Below are 19,844 nucleotides of genomic sequence, written 5' to 3'. Positions count from 1 at the left end.
CCAGCGAAATCCCACGCCTACACTTTGCCTCGCTTGGCCGGGGCATGCGCACTGCTTGCTGTAGCTACTGCGCATGCTCCAGCCAAGCCGTGCCCACAGTGGGCATCGCAGTGCGCATGCCCCGGCCAAGCGAGGAAGAGCATAGGTGCAGGATTTCGCTGGGAGAGGAGGAGGACACAAGGGAAGAGAAGGGCTGGCAAAGGCTAGGGCGGGTATATTAACAAAAGAGGATGATCACCCTGGGCTCCAAAGAAGTTAAAGCCGCCCCTTGGCTCTTGTGAGCCGCCATTTACATATGAATAAAAGCCAGTTTTTGACGCAGGTGAACCGCAGAAGAATGCAACAAAGGTACTATTTGATTCATCTAAAGTTATGCCAGAACGCTATGTAAGCGGTCTATAATGTCCAAATGTGGTAACAGACTCAACTTTAAACCATCCACCAGGCTGCTGCGGTAGAGGAACAGCCTGCCGGAGTACTGCCAGACTCCAGTGATTATAATGGGATCTGGCCTGTGTCTGGCATTAGGGCCGTGATTCGGCCAGACAAAAACAGGTGCTTGTACTGGTCTTTGTCCAGCCGAATCCCAGCACTCATGCTGGAAATCGTCCGGATCCCATTATAGTCAATGGGCCCCAGCAGTGAATGGCAGTATCTGGCTATGCCGGATATGGTGAACTCCAGCAGAAGGATAGTTTAAACGCATGAAGGCTTTTTTTCCCTCCTATGTACCCTGCTTTCAAGCAGTGAATTGATGTGACTGAGTGATCTCCTTCCTGGACCAGTGGTGGTCCTGCTTCAAATTATGGTGGTCCTGCTTCAAATTATGAGGAATTGCAGGCCTTACGGTGCCGGGTTCTTGGTAAATAATTTATGGATTGGGCTTGCATCCTCCATGTTGCATGGTCTGGAATAGCTGGTAGAAATCCGACAGCATTCTGATCAGATAATGTGCAATAATATATTACTGAGGACCGCCTGTATAATCATGGCTATATAACCCAGGAAAGAAAACATGGATGAAAGACGGATGATTGCAAGTAGCACAAGTACCATCAGGGAATACACGAGCGGTTAGGTGGATTAGTTGCCTAGATGCATGAAGCAGCTCCAGAAATTAGCACGGAGCCAGATTTCCATCCATGACGCATCACATCCAGAGTAATCGCTATTATTAGCACACAAACCAAGTTCTGTCATTCATATTCATGATTTATGCTTTCAATTGAGTAGTCTTTTAGATGTCCCCATTTCAGGAAAGCACAGATCTGTCCCCTTGTCACATTACTGTGCACCATTGTGTATAAAAAGCTGACGCAAATGATCCCTACAGAGTGACTGTGTCTGGCTTTTCGATATGTACATGGTCTCTTGAACTGCACCCTTGGGCTTGTCTCGCATTCCAGGTTGTGCTGACACATCTTTGGTGTCTTACTGTCAGCTCGGCTCATGATTCAGCCTTGCCTAGCACTGCTCTTACTGGGGGAAGGAGGATGGTATTCTAACAGGAGCAGTCCAGGCAGGGAAATGGTAAAGTCTTAGCAGGTTCTGAAGATGCACATGAAATATCTGGAGGATTCTTTATTGCAAGTCGGCTCTAACCATTTACTTTTACATTTCTCTAGCTGAAAAGGAACCATGGTGACTGGAGTGGTATTGTGTCTGTAGGCACGCCCTGACATCCCGCTGTGTAACTCCGACAACCTTAAAGGGAACCTGTCCCCTCCAAAAACCATCCCAAACCGCCAGCAGTACCTAAGAGTAGCCCGCAGTGTGTTTCTCATCATTTTCTTTCAGCAGTCAGATGCGGCAAAAGCTCTGAAAACTTTATCAAGGTTTTTATTTTATTTTCTAGTCATGCTTGAAGTCACGGAGGCAGCGGCCTCATTGCTTGAAGTCAAGGTAACAGCACCTCCTTCCCTGCCCCTTCGCCTGTGACTGACGGCAAAGCCAGCCAAACTCTCGCCCATAAGCGCTGTCGGTCACAGGTGAAGGGGCAGGGAAGGGGGTACGGTTACCTTGACTTCACGCATGACTAGAAAAAAAAAATAGATAAAAGAAAGTTTTCAGAGCTTTTGCGGCATCTAACTGCTAAAAGAAAATGATCATTAGATCACACTGTGGGCTACTCTCAGGTACTGCTGGCAGTTTGGGGTGGTTTCTGGAGGAGACGGGTTCCCTTTAACTATGTGATGTTACCTTTGTGGTAACTGGCATTACTGAATGGTTACTGTATACCCATGGTGGCCACATGAGACTTCCAGCCTCTATTGTGTGGCTTATGACCCTCCAACCTTATGACGATCAAGTGTCCTGCAGTGCCACTCGTCTTCCCAATGGAAGAGAGAAACCCTAGATCACCACTTTTTGTCTGAATCCTCTTATTCTGATCTCTGACTTTACCAATTGGCACAGAAGTGATATCGTTTTAAAAAAAAATCTGTGGTTTAATTGGCATCACAAGCTGTGGGCGCTGAGAACGCAGCACTGTTTTCTGATGACCAAAAGGTTGATTTTGGGACAGCAGCTAGAGTAATAAGGGTGGTTGGTATATCTGAAACACTTACTAGATGTGCAGCTGAGCAGATCAACTCTGGAACGTTTTAACAGTGAGGCCATGTTCACACAGGTCAGATTTGATTCTGGTTTCCGCTTCATGTCCAATCACCATCCAATTCCAAGACAAGTGAATGGGATTTCAACAACCCCATCAGAAATTATCTGTGTAATTTTTAGTCTGGAAGATAAATGTCATGTCCCTTATTTGCTGTGAATTCCGCATGAAAAACATGAGGGTCAGTCCCCTTGATGACACATTTGTGGCATTTGCTACAGAAATTGACGATGGACGTATGAATATAGACTTAGGCTACTTTCACACTTGCGGCAGAGTTATCCGGCAAGCAGTTTGGTTGCCGGCAATCTGCATGCAAACGGACAGCATTTGTAGACGGATCCGAATGCTGATCCGTCCCACAAATGCTTTGCAAGAACGGATCTGTCTCTCCGTTTGTCATACGGACAAACAGATCCGTTTCTGTTTTTCTTTCACATTTTTAAAGGTCTACCGGCATTCCGGTATTTTTACCACTAATACATTTCAATGTAAATTAATGCTGGATTCGGCATTCTGGCAACTGATCGGGAATTTGGGACGGAGAAGAATACTATAGCATGCTGCGGTATTTCCTCTGTCTGACTGAACTGAAGACATCCTGATGCATCCTGAACGGAATGCTCTCCATTCAGAATGCATGGGGATATGCCTGATCAGTTCTTTTCCGGTATTGAGCCCCTAGGACGGAACTCAATGCCAGAAAAGAAAAACGCAAGTGTGAAAGTACACTGAGGCTGATTTATTACTAGACCTGTAAATCTGTGTACCGCAAAGCTTGTAAGTTTGATTTGTGTCTCGCAGGGATGAGAGAAATCAGTCCATCATTGTAAGTGGAGAGTCTGGAGCTGGGAAGACGGTATCTGCTAAATATGCAATGAGGTACTTTGCTACAGTCAGTGGGACGGAAAGTGAAGCAAACGTTGAAGAAAGGGTGCTGGCTTCTAATCCCATTATGGAGGTAGGTAACGTCTAGGCATTGCTAAATGTACAGGTTACCCCCTCCTCCCCGTTCCCAGTACATTATTGCCGGGTCATTTTTTAGAACTACTAATCTCCATGGGGTTTATGCAGTGAATCATTAATAAGCGTTTGAAGGTCTTGCTAAGCAGAGCCGGATACGCACTGTCGCCTCGCTGCTGAGACATCACTACACATTGCCCGAACTGCAGCCCTCACCTTATCTGGTGACGGGTGATTGATCTCAACATGAATATGGTGGAAAATGTAATTAAAAGGTTTTTGATGCATTTAGCCATATACATAAATTGATTCCTGCCATTTCTTCCTCGTATTGGCCTTAATGCACCTGTTATGGAATGGTCACACTAGGCTTTGTTCTTGCTCTCTTGGATTGATATGTTCCTAAATATTTCAACCCTGAGGCCAACACAGGAGTGCTAGTGATAAAGTGCAGAGGGTACAGTTCCACCCATTGGCATAGCTATATTGACTCATTTCCTTTTTTTCTAATTGACAAACTTCCTTTATAGAAGATTCACTCTCAAAATTGCCATCTATTATTAAACCAGTAGTCAGCCATGGCAAACATTTGGGCCACATTTAGAATTCAAATCTGGCACTTAAGTAGCGTGAAAAAGTCACAAACTGCACTTTAGCATCTGTGTCATTGGGACTTGTGCAAAAAGTTTTGTAGTTTTGTGCAAGTGCCGTTACTGCTGGCCTCGCCACTTTTACCAAAAAGCGGGTGGCGTGAGGGCAGGGAGGGGGTGGTTTTTCTTGCATAGAAGAACACTGCAGTCCGTGCCAGGGTGTGACGTCGATTTCAGTTCAGGTGCACAGACTGACAGATTCTTCACTACACCTCATCATAATTCTGGCGCAGCACGTCTGGTTATCATAGCCTGGCGTACACCGCAGTCAGCCCCTTGGTTAGGTTTTATTTCCGTACTGTACAGTTCCAATTGTCTGTTCCGTTTCGGTTGCCAGTTTTGCCACAGTGACAACCGGACGAGACGCCATATTTGTTGTCTTCTTTGCCTTATCTTCTAGAACCCAACTTTGTCTCACTTTAAGTTCCCTTTAACTTCCTTAGCTTTAAACATGACTTAAAAACACATCTTTATTTAGGCAGGCTTATCATGTTCCCTAAACTGACTCTTCCCCGTTTACCTCCCCCTCCCCTCATTCTTCAGAACCAAATCCCCCCACTCATGCAGCTCCGCCTGCACTACTCTATTTAGTACAAAGATGGCTGGACCACTTTAGAAAATTATCAGTTTTACCTTTTGCATCACCCCCATTTCCTCATAGATTGCAAGCTCTTGTGAGCAGGGCCCTGAGTCCTAGTGTTTCATTTGTATTTTAGCTTGTAATCCTGTAGCCTGTTACTGTGCATGAACCCTCTGAATTGTACAGCATTGCGGAATATGGTGGCACTATATGAATAAAGATTCTTATTATTCATTCACTTGGCAGTGGCAGTAATCCCTGTCAATACCTTAGCAAAAATGTAAGCCACAGCAAATTGCAACCAAACATTTCCCACTGCATTTGGGTAGAAATCTTTAAATACTGTCATTGTGAAAGCAGCCAGCTGAGTGGCCCTGAAGGTCGGCTGGCATCAGATCTCAGTGATGGGAACCATGATACCAGTAGTAGGGGTGGGACTGTTAAGGCCACTTATTCGCTGCAGTAGTCATGTGCCAGCCACTGGAAAACACTGGGGGGACTGGAGAGGTAAGTTGTTTATTTTATAAATATACATTTATGTATTCTTATGTTTTTATATTATTTTTTTTCCCATTTTATCAATGGAGTTTTTTTTGTTTTTTTTTAACCATTTAAAGACTTGCTTTGGCCCTGTCTTAGAGAAAATAGTTGAGTTCATTCTTGTGTGAAGAACATTCCTCTGCTGTGTCTTTGACATGGACTACAGCTGATAAACTCTGTCTTATGACCAATTTCTCAAGGGGTGAAAGAGTGTTCAGAATTGTCAGTCACAGCTCAGTGATTTGCGAATACATGGTGCATTGTACTTTGCACAAATGGTATAAAAAGGATGTCATCCTACCTAATTTTTTGGCATATAACACAGTGAGTTTTTTTATGCTTCTTCATGTTTTTAAACTTTGAGAAAATGAAGATAATGTTTTTAAACTTTAAGAAAATGAAGAAACAAACAAAAAATAATGCCACACATGAATCAAAGTTAGGCTGCTTTCACACTAGCGTTCGGTATTCCGTTCGTGAGCTCCGTTTGAAGGAGCTCACGAGCGGACCCGAACGCAGCCGTCCAGCCCTGATGCAGTCTGAATGGAGGCGGATCCGCTCAGACTGCATCAGTCTGGTGGCGTTCAGCCTCCGCTCCGCTCGCCTCCGCACGGACAGGCGGACAGCTGAACGCTGCTTGCAGCGTTCGGGTGTCCGCCTGGCCGTGCGGAGGCGTGCGGATCCGTCCAGACTTACAATGTAAGTCAATGGGGACGGATCCGTTTGAAGATGCCACAATGTGGCTCAATCTTCAAGCGGATCCGTCCCCCATTGACTTTACATTGAAAGTCTGGACGGATCCGTCCCAGGCTATTTCCACACTTAGCTTTTTTTTGCTAAAATAATGCAGACGGATCCGTACTGAACGGAGCCTCCGTCTGCATTATTATGGGCGGATCCGTTCTGAACGGATCCGCCCGAACGCTAGTGTGAAAGTAGCCTAAAGAAGGACAGTGAAATATAAAATTGCCTAAAAATCTGAAGCAAAACTGCCAGACAAATCCACATGAAGATCTGCCCTGGATTTTTCCACTGCAAAGTAACCTTCTGTGTGGGAGTATATCGGACAAGACCTTGAATAACCTAAAATAAAAAAAATCATGTTATACTCACCCCTTCCTCCAGCACCATTCTCTGTGGCGCTGGTCTGGTCCTCCTGCCGCTGCTTGTTTACACACAGCATTGAGGACAAGCAGGTCTAATGCTGAGGACAGTGATTGGCTGCAGTGGCGATGCACGGTTTACGGGCACTTAATCATTGCAACCACTTAAAGGGGTTGTCCGGTTTCAGAGCTGAACCCGGACATACCCAGAATTTCACCCCTCTGGCCCCCCTGAATCGCGCAGGGAAAAGGCATTTTATGGAGTTCCGGTGACATACCGGGCTCTCCATAGGGCTGCCAGGCGGAGGCTTCGGCCCAGCAGTAAGCCCAGTGACATCACCAGCACTGATGGGTGGGCTTTAGTAGTGCCCTAGCCTGTAAAACGGCTAGGACAGTGCTAAAGATGACCCATCAGAGCTGGTGCCATCACCGAACACACTGCTGGGCGGAAGCCTCCGCCTAAAGTGTGTTATGGTAAAAAAAAAAAAGGGTTAATTACTCTTAAAGGTAATTGGATTTTCAATGGCTTCCACAACACAGGCGCAGGATTTCCTCCACGATGCATGGAACTTGGACATCAATCAAGAGGAGCGGGGCGGGCAGAACGGAGGACCTGGGCGGGATACATGGTTAGTTTTTCAAGCCTCTAGGTGCTGAATCTACGCCCACATAGCACCTAGAGCAGGGATGCTCAACCTGCGGCTCTCCAGCTGTTGTAAAACTACAACTCCCACAATGCCCTGCTGTAGATTGATAGCTGTAGGCTGTCCAAGAATGCTGGCAGATGTAGTTTTGCAACAGCTGGAGGGCCACAGGTTGAGCATGCCTGACCTAGAGGCTCATTAGCATATTGTAAAAGTGTGTATTTTAGCAGAACGGCTGCAGGGACAAATGTAAAAAACATACTGTTATGTAGTGCTGACATTAGCCCATCGCTAATGTCGGTCAGCTACATAACAGAAATTCTGATGGTAGAAACCCTTTAACAGAAGGGTGGATATTACAGGATCTGACAAACCCTTTTGTTTTAACATAACTTGTTGAGTCTCCAAGCTGTTAGTTGTATTTGAGACACATGTGGATGAGATACTGGACCCTGATGCAGTAGGCCTGGATATGATGGGAGAATCCAGAACTCCCCGCTGTGAGGTCGGAAAGGAGGGGAAACCAGGATCTTTTTGGCAAAAAGGTGATATCAGAATCATCTGCCATTTTTCTTCTATCACCTTCATTAGCACTCAGGGTGGAAATGCATAGAGGAGGCCCTTTTGGTCATGGGGCGAATAGAGCATCCACAAACAATGGCTGATCTTTTAAGGAGAGGGAGCAGAATTTTTCTACTTGTTTGTTCTTTTGATTCGTGAACATGTCTAAGACCGGGGTACCCCACTTTTTTGCTATTTGATCAAACATATTGGGGGTCTAGTGACCATTCTCCCTCCTTTTTAAATTTTCTGTGCTGAGATCGTCCGCTATTATGTTTTCCTGAAGACCGCCATCAGCTCTCTTAGATTTGAGGAGGCTCCTGCCATTTTTTGACTCCTGACACCTTGAATTACTTGATCTTTGTGTGGCCTCCCCATCTGTGACTGCTGGCATCGGTAGAGATAACAACTTGATTTGTGTGTCGCCAAAATACTCCTGACTGAAGATTTTTTTCTTATTTTCCACCACAGAAGAGACTGCTTTACCTTTAAGTGGAATCTTATCCTCTTGTCTAGAGTATTCTGATTTCCACCCCAGTTCTTCAGGAGAAATGACTGTAGTGCCCTTGTGTGGTGTTGGGCCCACCTCACTGCTGGAATTGTGGCTGTCAAATGGCCTAAAATGGCCATGATATCTCTGAATGATACTGTTCTGGACTCGTAAAACAGAGAGAACTTTTGAGATAGAGAAATCTGTTTTTCTAGAGGGAGAAAAGACATGAGGTTGTGTGAGTCTAACTTGACCTCCAAAAATATTTTTGGGTTTATTAACCAGCCCAATTCCAGTAACTTCTTTTGAACCATCTGTAGATGTGACTGGAGAATTTGGAGGGACAGAGCTGCAATCAAAATGATCTTTGTAAGAATTCTGGGAGCTGAGGCCAACCCGAAGGGAAGGGACTGAAACTGAAAGTGACGCTTCTCTCCTTTCAGAAATATCGCCAGCATGAGATATTTCTGATAGCTTTTGTGGATAGGCACATGGTAATATGCATCGGAAAGATCGAGAGTTACCATGTAGGAGTCTTGAGGCAGGAGATTTACTGTTGACCTGATTGTCTCCATCTTGAACTTTTTGTAGGTTGTTTTTATTCAACCTTTTCCGATTTTATTACCCTGTAAGTGTTGTTTTGGTTTTCGAATTAAAAAAATCGGAGAACAAAACCCCGTTCCCTCTTGGTCTTTTAGTACCGGGATTATGACTTGCTTTTTTTAGCAGCAACAATATCTCTGATTTCAGAGCCTGCTGCTTTTCTAGCCGATTCAAAAGCTTGTTGCTGGTGAGGAGAAGCGAACTCCTAGCTTTTAACCTTTGCTTTATGGTATTTCTTACCCAAGGGGAGGTAGAAATGTCTTCCCAGGCCAAGGCAAATCTTTTTTAATCTGCCTCCTACCTGAAATTTGGTGTCATTGTGAAGACTTTTTGTAGTGGTTTCTGGAGTAACATAGTACATAAGGCCAAAACAATACATTTGTCCATCCAGTTCGGCCTGTCATCCTGCAAGTTGATCCAGAGGAAGGCAAAAAAAAAAAACTGTGAGGTAGAAACCAATTTTCACCACTTTGGAGTCGGGAAGGAATTTTTTATTCCCCCAATCAGGCAATCGGAATGACTCCCTTGATCAACGACCCCTCTCTAGTAGCTATAACCTGAAATATTATTACACTCCAGAAATACATCCAGGCCCCTCTTGAATTCCTTTATTGTACTTGCCATCACCACCTCCTCAAGCAGAGAGTTCCATAGTCTCACTGCTCTTACCATAAGAATCCTCTTTTATGTTTGTGTACAAACCTTCTTTCCTCCAGACGCAGAGGATGTCCCCTCGTCACAGTCCTGGGGATAAATAGATGATGGGATAGATCTCTGTACTGACCCCTGATATATTTATACATGGTAATTAGATCTCCCCTCAGTCGTCTTTTTTCTAAAGTGAATAACCCTAATTTTGATAATCTTTCAGGGTACTGTAGTTGCCCCATTCCAGCTATTACTTTAGTTGCCCTCCTCTGGACCCTCTCCAGCTCTGCTATGTCTGCCTTGTTCACAGGAGCCCAGAACTGTACACAGTACTCAATGTGTGGTCTGACTAGTGATTTTTTAAAGTGGTAGGACTATGTTCTTATCACGGGCATCTATGCCCCTTTTGATGCAACCCATTATCTTATTGGCCTTGGCAGCAGCTGCCTGACACTGGTTTTTGCAGCTTAGTTTGCTGTTTATTAAAATTCCTAGTTCCTTTTTCCATGTCAGTGCTTTTCCATTTAGTATGTACAGGTGACTTGCATTATTCCTTTACATGTGCATAACTTTACATTTGTCAGTGTTAAACCTCATCTGCCACTTATCTGCCCAAGCCTCCAATCTATCGAGATCCCTCTGTAGTAGTAGTAGTATACGGTCCTCTTTAGTGTTAATTACTTTTACACAGTTTAGTGTCATCTGCGAAAATTTATATTTTACTGTGCAAGCCTTCTACAAGATCATTAATAAATATATTGAAGAGAATAGGACCTAATACTAACCCTTGAGGTACCCCACTAGTGACAGTGACCCAATCTGAGTGTGTACCGTTAATAACCACCCTCTGTTTTCTATCACTCAGCCAGTTACTTACCCACCTACAGACGTTTCTCCCAGTCCAAGCATTCTCATTTTATATACTAACCTTTTATGTTGTACAGTGTCAAATGCTTTGGAGAAGTCCAGGTATACGACATCCATTGATACGCCACTGTCAAGTCTAGAACTTGCCTCCTCATAGAAACTCATTAAATTAGTTTGGCATGACCAATCCCTCATGAAGCCATGCTGATATTGTCATGCATTAAACGAGGCATGGACTTGCGGGGCAGGGATGTAATACTACCACTTTACAAAGTGCTGGTGAGACCTAATCTGCAATACGCAGTCCAGTTCTGGGCACCAGTACATAGAAAGGATGCACTGCAGCTGGAAAAAGTACAGAGGAGAGCGACTAAAATGAAAGGGGCATGGAGGGTCTTAGTTATGAAGAAAGAGTAAAAGAATTTAATTTATTTAGTCTTGAGAAGAGACGTCTAAGGGGGGTCATGATTAACCTGGAAAAGTATATAAATGGGCCATACAAAAAATACAGCGAAAAGCTGTTCCTTGTAAAATGTGTGTAAAAGACAAGGGAGCACAGCCTCTGACTGGAGAAGAAAAAGTTCATTCTCCATAAGCGTCAAAGCTTCTTTACTGTAAGAACTGTGAATCTGTGTAATAGACTTCCTCAGGACGTGGTCACAGCAGGAACAGTGGTAAGTTTCAAAAAGGGTTTAGACAAATTCTTAAAAGTAAAAAACATAAATGCTTAAGAAAACGTATAGAAATCTGAGTCTCACTTCCTTCTGGGATTCGCGTCCCCACCTATCCCTTGGTTGAACTTGATGGCCGTTTGTCTTTTTTCAACCGTATTAACTATGATATGACATTGTTTGCTTATTTCCGTTAAGATGCTCTAAGATAGCATCTCTTAGAAAACCTTCAAACAGTTTACCCACAACAGATGTTAAACTTACCAGCCTATAGTTTCCAGGATCTGTTTTTGGACCCTTTTTGAATATTGGCACCACATTTGCTATGCGCCAATCCTGTGGAACATTCCCTGTCCGTATAGAGTCCGCAAATATCAGAGATAAGGGTCTGGCTATGACATTACTTAATTCCCTTAGGATACGTGAGTGTATGCCATCTGGTCCTGGCGATTTGTCTATTTTAATCTTTTTAAGTCGCTGTTTTCCTTTTCCCTGGGTCAGACAGGATACTTTTAATGGGGAATTTATTTTTACATTCAGCATTTCATCTGACAGTTTATTTTCCTCAGTGAATACATTGGAGAAAAAAATATTTAATAGCTTTGCTTTCTCCTTGTCGCTCTCTGCGACTCCCCCCTCCTTACTCTTTAAAGGGCCGACACCTTCAGATTTATACTTTTTAACATTTATATAATTGAAGAACATTTTAGGGTTAGTTTTACTTTTTGGCAATTCAGGGCTCCAGACTAAAAAAAATATCAAGGAGCCATTGGCTCCTAACCTGAAAAATTTAGGAGCCAAAATTTTAAATGCATATAATTACGGTATAATAAAAAAAAAAACACGTCTTACCTAGGGTTGTCACAATACCAAAATTTTTACTATTTCAATACCATAAAAAAGTATTGCGATACTCGATACCACGTTAAAAAAAAATAAAACTCCCAAAAAGCCGCGTGCATTCTAGATTTTATGGAACATCTGGACCATAATAGAACAGTCCTAACCTAATTTTTGTCGGAGCAAGGTGACTAAAATTTTTTTTTTTGTTACAGCGTTCACCGCATAGGAGATATTTTTAAATATTTTAATAGTTCGCACTTTTTCTGGCTTGGCGATATGTAATTTTTTGTATTATATATTTTATATGTAAAATTTGGAAAGGGGGGGATTTAAACTTAATATTTTGGTGTGTGTTGTTTTTTTTTTTTTTTTACTTTTTTATTTAATAACTATTTCCCCCCTTAGGGGCTAGAACCTGGGATCTTTCATCCCTTGTCCTATTCACCCTGATAGATCTCTATTAGGGTGAATAGGACTTCACACTCCCTGCATAGTGCACACAGCAGCATGGAGCCGACTGTGGCAGCCAGTGCTTCAGTAGTGTTCTGGCTGCCATGGTAACTGATTGGAGCCCCAGGATTACACTGCTGGGGCTCCGATCGGAACTGCCACTACCACCAATGAATCTAACACTTAGGGTGGGGGCGCGTGCCATGTCATTTTAATGTGAAAGCGGCAGAGCAGTGGAGGGTCTAGGTGCAAATGGCGCCATCTGGAGCCCTGCAATTAATCTCTCGGTCTCTAGTTTGTCCACTTTTATTTGTTTTTTACATATTCTATTTTTTCCTTATAATTTTTCAGTGCTTCCTGTTTTAGTGATTTATATGCTTTCTTTTTGTCATGTATTGCTTTCTTTACAGTTCTATTTATCCACATTGGTTTCTTTTTGTTCCTTAACCTTTTATTCCCATACGGTATGTACCTCTCGCATTGAGATTTTAGGATGCTTTTAAAGATATCCCATTTTGTGGCTGTATTTTCATTTTTGAGGACTTTGTCCCAGTTAGTTAGGCCTATGGCCTCTCTTAGTTGACTCCCTGTAGAAATGCTCTTTTGAATGATAATTGAACAAAAAAAACTTTCCTTTTGGGGATTGCCATCTTCCCGAGCCGTCTTTCCTCCTCTGGTCTGGTCCTTTTTTGGTTCCGAAAGGACCGTCTCTGTTGTAAAAAAATTGGAGTCTGAAGGAAAACCTTTCTTCCTGTCTGATGCCTTCTCCAAAACATCGTCTAAGGCTGAGCCAAACAACTTATCCCCTTCACAAGGAATGGAGCATAGACGACTATTCGAGCTAGCATCCCCAGACCAAGATCTGAGCCATATAGCTCTACGTGTGGCATTCAGGGGGGACCTAGCCGAGAGCCTTACTAGATCCGCCAAGGCATCTGACAAAATTTGTGGCCTCTTTTGAAATAGGGATAGAGGCTAGAATCTCTTCTCTGGGTGTACCAGCCGCCAGTTGTTCCTCCAATTAGGATAACCAGACCGATAATGACCTGGAGGTACAGGTAGCCGCTATACTAAGCCTCAGCATAGCCGCGTTAGTCTCCCATGCCCGCTTAAGAAGACCCTCACATTTCTTATCCATCGGATTATTTAAGAGGCCCATATTTGCAAATGGTAAAGAAGTCTTTTTTTAATGCGGGCAACCGGAGTGTCGATCTTGGGAACTTTATCCCATGAGGATAAGTCTGATTCTGCAAAGGGGTATTTTCTTTTAAAGACATTCGGAATTGTATCCCGCTTTTTTGGTTCCTTCCATTCTTTAGTGATCAATACTTTAATGTTATTATAGACTGGGAAGACTTTCCTTTTCACCCAATCCTTGAAACCTTTTATCCTGAACCGATTGAGATTCCTTTACGTCCTCAATCTTCCTAGTAGCTCATATTGTTTTTGATAATTTTTCCGTATCTTCAGGAATACAGAAAGGCCTTCCTGATTCGTCCTCAGAAGATTCGGAATCTGCCTGTGAGAATACTTCCCCCTCATCAGAGTCTGGATTACATGGGAATTCCGATATTTGTGATCTCTATGAGGATGATGGTTGGGGGGAGCCTGGTGGTAATCTTGCGTCTATTACCGCATTTACTTCTTCCTTGATCATGTTTCTTATGGATTCTAGGAAGGATGGGGACTCTTCAGTTACTACTTTGTCTGTACACCTGGGACAAAGAGCTTTTTTAGACTTAGACGGCAGGGATTTTTTGTACATTGCACATTTTCTCCTCGCCGAGTCTCCGCTAGAGGTATTTACAGTGCTGGCCTCCCTGCCCTATAAAGTAACTCCCTGCCCTATAAAGTAAGATACATTTTTGGGCCGAATTAGTAGCTAAGAAGTTAAAATGAGGGCCAGCACCAACACCAGTGGGGAAAAATTAATACCACTGTGCTCCTCTTCCCCTAATAGAGGTAACATGAGAGGCATAACTGATAGGAGGAGGCTTACCGGGTTCTGAGCGGCAGAAGGATCCACAGGTTTGCGGGACATGTCTGGAGCTTCCAAGGGAGCAGACATGATGGACTTGTTGGACGCTGCCTGCAGTGCTCCATGCTCCCGACATTCCCCTGATATCCGCCAGGCCTCTGATGTCATCTGCCGGCGGAAGTGACATGCAGAGACATGGCAAAGCGGAACTCTTGCCCAGAGAGTTCCGGCCTGTTCTGCGCATGCGTGCGTGATCCTTCGCTCCCCGCCGGTACCGTATCCGTGGAAGCGGATGTCCAGTGCCACCTTCACTGAAGGGCTTACACCAAAGAGATGGGACAGAGGCCCCATGCCCTCTTCAATCCCCGTCCCCTGCAAGACCCTCCCTGATGGGGCAAATTGACAGGCCGTGTAATACTTCACTTGGGCTCCCTTCTTGCAGGAGCGGCTTCCACGCAATCCCGATGACAGGAAACAACAACTGAAGCAGGTAAATGGAGGGGGCCTTTTAAACTTGAGCTTCTACGTTGTTTCCTGTCCTGGGGAGGCGGGGACACCTCCTGTGAGTGCCCTTATGGAGGCGCCGGGAAAAAGCCCTTGCCCTGTGCAATCCAGCACGGGGCAAGGGAGAGCATCGGAGAAATGGGTGAAATTCGGGGTATGTCCGGGTTCAACTCTGAACCCGGACAACCCCTTTAAACATTACCTGGCTGGGAGTGGGAACTCTGGAAGTGATTGGGGATTAAAGTGGTGAGGAAGCTTAATTCCTGGCTTTTGGCTTCTTTTTTAAATTATTTCCAAGACCACTTAATGTCTCTGTATGGATTCGGTTAGGGTGAACCACACCTTAGCGAGAGCACCTGACCTGGTTTTCAGAAGGGTGAGCCACTATTAACCCTGTGTTATCTGTATGGATTCCAACAGGCTCACAGTCCCGCAATTTTTACACATGATGTAAGCACGCCCTAGGTGCAGCCCCATGGTTTTAAGGCTTGCAAAGCACGTAACTATTTTTTAAGGAATGCGGTTTAGTAGATGTGGATATTACAATTACAGACTAAGAATTTTGTGCATCTACCGGTAACCACCACCTGCTTTGCACTATGCAATGGTCTTGATTTTCATCAGTGGTTCTTGGTTTTGACCTTTCTGTACTTAACCAAGTGCCAGTTGTAAAGTTACACTTAAAGAGGACCTTTCACTTGTATAAACGATGTGAACTAAGTATGCTGCCATATAGAGCGGCGCCCGGGGATCTCACTGCACTTACTATTATCCCCGGGCGCCGCTCCGTTCTCCCGTTATAGGCTCCGGTACCTTTGCTTCTTAAGTTATAGTAGGCGGGTCTTCCCTTGTCCTGTGGGCGTCTCCTCCTCCTAGGCTGTAGCGCTGGCCAATCGCAGCGCACAGCTCACAGCCTGGGAGAAAAAAACTTCCTAGGCTGTGAGCTGTGCGCTGCGATTGGCCAGCGCTGCAGCCTAGGAGAAGGAGACGCCCACAGGACAAGGGAAGACCCGCCTACTATAACTTAAGAAGCAAAGGTACCGGAGCCTATAACGGGAGAACAGAGCGGCGCCCGGGGATAATAGTAAGTGCAGTGAGATCCCCGGGCGCCGCTCTATATGGCAGCATACTCAGTTCACATCGTTTATACAAGTGAAAGGTCCTCTTTAAATAATACAATACTGGGTCAGTGAGGGTCTTTAACCTGGTCAGTAAAAAGGCCAGGAAGCGATGGCTGTGTCATCCATGTGAACCCTCCCATGCTACATCTTTTTCCCAGATTCCCGCAGACAAATATTTAGAGCCACCTCCTGACTGCGTAAGAAGACCGTGTACAGATGCATCAGCCTAAAAATACCTGTCACATGGCAGCCATGTAGGAGCACGAGGACACTATCTTCTCTTACACAGGATTGCCTGGGAGATGAATATATGTCATTGTGATTTTTACACGCAATCCAAGTCTCATGTGGAAAGACATAATACCGTCTCATGTCTGTCAGCATGCTGTGCAGCCTTATAGCATGCCTCTGTCTATCCTGAATACACACATTAGAGTACATCGTATTTAGGCAGTTTTATATTTCACTATTCTTCTTTACCTTGGATAATTCGTGGCATTATCCTGCAACAATATAGTGGTGAAGCAGACCCATATTTTGGTCATTTTATTGTGCACTATGGTACATCATAACGTAAAGAATAGCAATATGCCATGTAAAAAGGCAAAACTCGCCACTGCTACATCTACACATTTTAGTAAATTAACAGCTAATTTCCTGCCATATAGTCCATCGATTTGTAAAATATCGTAATCTTTTCTTAGTGGCTTACATAAATTGTCAGGATTCAATGGGATTTATTTTTTACATGCAAGTAAGGTTACCATTCTATCTTGACAGGGTATGTTCTTCACCCATGATTTTTGAGAATTTTACATGGGTGAGCAGGGTCAGGTTGATGAATGCATAAGCCAATTAGTAGCTAAACCTAAATCTATGGAATTTCTGCATTCTTTCTGATTAGTAATGCTCAAGTCAGCACTGAGAATGACAGTTTGTTGAGATAAAAGGCCTTAATGATATGTGGCAATGACAGCAGTATAGTATTGTCCAGGCTATAGAGAAAATAAATCCGCCTTCACAAGTGTCACAATACATGAGTGCATTATTTGTAGTGGTTGACCTTTTATCCCATGAGAATATCATATATTTGCATTGCCTACATTTACATATCTTCTGTACGGACAACAGAAAAATGAAATGCTGTGATCCTAGTCTTTGTCTGCCAAGTGATAACTAAGACCGTGTAAGGTCACGTTCACGCGATTGTGGAGCTGCCTGTTTCCATGTTGTGTACCGCAAACACTGGCACTGACCGAGTGCACTCCACATTTCAGTGCGGACCCATTGACTTCAGTGGGTCAGAAATCCCAAAGGTGGAGCGCAAGATAGGACATGTCCTGTCATTTGTGGTGCGGAGGAACATACCCGGTAGCCCATGGAAACACACTGTAGTCCTTCTGTGGGCTTCCAGGTCCGTGCCTAGGTGGCGGTTTCTTAAGTTTTTCATGCTATTAGTAAATGAAAGTATTCTTGTTCATGCTCATCCAGAGCAGATGAGTAGTTGCTACAGTGTACCCAGTCTAGACGATCCTCTGTGAGCAAAACGCATCAGCACAAGTATCTCTCCCTCCTGAGGGTCTGCCAGATGAGAAACTGAAACACAAATTGGGTCATTTACTAAAGGCGGGCATTTCAGACACCAGTCTTTGTGAAAACCCAACTGCCGAAAAATCAGACCAATGTATTAGGAGGCACACGCCACGTAAAAATTAGTTGCATCTTCTACTGTCTGTGTGCCAGAAAAGAAATCTTAAGCCAGAAGTAAGAGTAGATTTCTGGCGTGCATGTTGTTAGATGAGTTTATCTGTGGAGCTCCTCACCCCACAGCTCGTCTCCTCTTACCCAAGCCCCAACCACTTACAAAAAAAAAAGTGGATAGGGTGTCGGAAAAGTCTAAAAAGTTGTATATTTTGACAACCCCCAAAATATAATAGAAAGTGACTTTCAGCTGTACAATTAATCATTATTTACATAAGACCAGAAAACGCATGCGCGTTTCGTTCGCTGAGGCTGCTGCCAGGACACCGCGCGGGCGCTGACCAGTGGATCCAGGGCGCATGCGTGAAATTACGGCGCACCATCGGCCATGAGAGGAGTGAATAATTAGCAGTGGGGTGGTGCTGGGCTCCTAGAGAATGGGTGCGTCTGGGCGTCAACGGCCAGAGGGACAGCCCCTTGGGCACATTACTGAGGTAATTAGCATATTAATAAAAGCAATTTATTTTAACAAAATGACAAGACAGATGGCAGTAATACTGGTATATTTTAAAACAAACCGAGGAGACTGATGCAGTGATGTTAAAAGCTCTGTTACTAAAATTCCTTTGACTTTACATTCTCCATTTTGCTTTTTCTTTAATTAGCTTGTGGATTCTTTGTGTTTTTTACAGGCAATTGGAAATGCAAAGACCACAAGGAACGACAACAGCAGTCGCTTTGGAAAATACATAGAGATTGGCTTTGATAAGCGGTACCGGATTATTGGTGCCCACATGAGGACTTATTTACTGGAGAAATCAAGAGTGGTGTTTCAGGTATGTAGTTCTCTGTGTTGAAGGCAATGTATCATCAGAAAATGACATATTTAAATCAGGTTTTTGTTATAAAAATATTTGAGTTTTGATGATTTTATGTGTCTATCCATTCTGTTCTGTAGCTGACTTGTCAGCTTTGCTGTGTAGATTGGGATAGTAAGAGCGGAGTCATCCCATTATCATTAGAGGGTGGAAGAGTTAGACCCCATGGACATGATTTTATCAGTTTAGCGGTCTGTGTTGCATCTGCAGTCTTTGAAGTCCTTGTGTACGCGTTTAGCATTTAGTGGACAAATGTAGAACATAGTTTATCTTTTTGCAGAAAACACACATGAATGTGGAAAGCACACGGATCATCCATGTGATTTCCGCATCTGTATGTTCGTTAAGGCTACTTTCACACTTGCGGCAGTGTGATCTGGCGGCCAGTTCCGTCGTCGGAACTGCCTGCCGGATCCGCCGATTTGGATGTGACTGAAAGCATTTGTGAGACTGATCAGGATGCGTATCAGTCTCACAAATGCATTGCAAGAACGGATCCGTCTCTCCGCTTGTCATGCAGACAGACAGATCCGTCTTGTATTCCCATTTTTACCGATCTGCACATGCGCAGGCCGGAAGGACAGATCCGGCATTCCGGTATTTTGAATGCCGGATCCGGCACTGATACATTCCTATAGGGAAAAATGCCGTATCCGGCATTCAGGCAAGTCTTCATTTTTTTTCGCCGGAGATAAAACCGTAGCATGCTACTGTTTTATCTTTTGTCTGATCAGTCAAAATGACTGAACTGAAGACATCCTGATGCAAACTGAATGGATTGCTCTCCATTCAGAATGCATGGGGATATGCCTGATCAGTTCTTTTGTCGGTATTGAGCCCCTGTGACGGAACTCTATGCCGGAAAAGAAAAACGCTAGTGTGAAAGTACTCTAAGCAAAATGGAAAATAATTAGCTATTATACATTTAAAGATCAAGTTACCTTTCCTGACATGTTTATTTAGTAAGAACTTGTGTTCTTTAAGAAATAATACAGTGGTTCTGGAGCATCTCAGACTGTTCCATTGCGTTGATCCTCTGTTATTCCTCCAAAAATATATATTTAAATCGAGAACGGATGTTGGGGTACTTTTACGCTAGCGTTTTTCTTTTCCAGGACTGAGTTCCGTCCTAGGGGCTCAATATCGAAAAATAATTGATCAGGTATATCCCCATGCATTCTGAATGGAGAGCAATCTGTTCAGGATGCATCAGGATGTCTTCAGTTCAGTCTTTTTGACTGTTCAGGACAGAGATAAAACCGCAGCATGCTACGGTTTTATCTCCGGCCAAAAATTCGGAACATGATCCAGCATTTTTTTCCACAGGGATGTTTTAGTGCCGGATCCGACATTCAAAATACCGGAATGCTGGAAAATAAATGCCAGGTCCGTTTTTCTGGATGACACCGGAAAGATGGATCCAGCATTTCAATGC

General features: G+C 43.9%; 1 protein-coding gene across 14 annotated transcripts in view; it reads left to right on the top strand.

The window, feature by feature from the left end:
* The window catches only part of MYO5A (myosin VA), a 160,722-nt gene that overhangs the window by 52,676 nt on the left and 88,202 nt on the right, over positions 1 to 19,844 (top strand). For all 14 annotated transcript variants that reach the window (XM_044279658.1, XM_044279660.1, XM_044279651.1 and 11 more), the window contains exons 5-6: positions 3,419 to 3,575; positions 18,224 to 18,367. In XM_044279658.1, coding sequence (XP_044135593.1) covers positions 3,419 to 3,575; positions 18,224 to 18,367 — 301 coding nt within the window. The remainder of the gene's footprint in view (positions 1 to 3,418; positions 3,576 to 18,223; positions 18,368 to 19,844) is intronic.

Source organism: Bufo gargarizans, chromosome 2 (assembly GCF_014858855.1).
Source record: "Bufo gargarizans isolate SCDJY-AF-19 chromosome 2, ASM1485885v1, whole genome shotgun sequence".
Lineage (NCBI taxonomy): Eukaryota > Metazoa > Chordata > Amphibia > Anura > Bufonidae > Bufo > Bufo gargarizans.
Note: the sequence above shows the minus strand (reverse complement) of the source record. Positions and strands in the feature narration are given on the sequence as shown.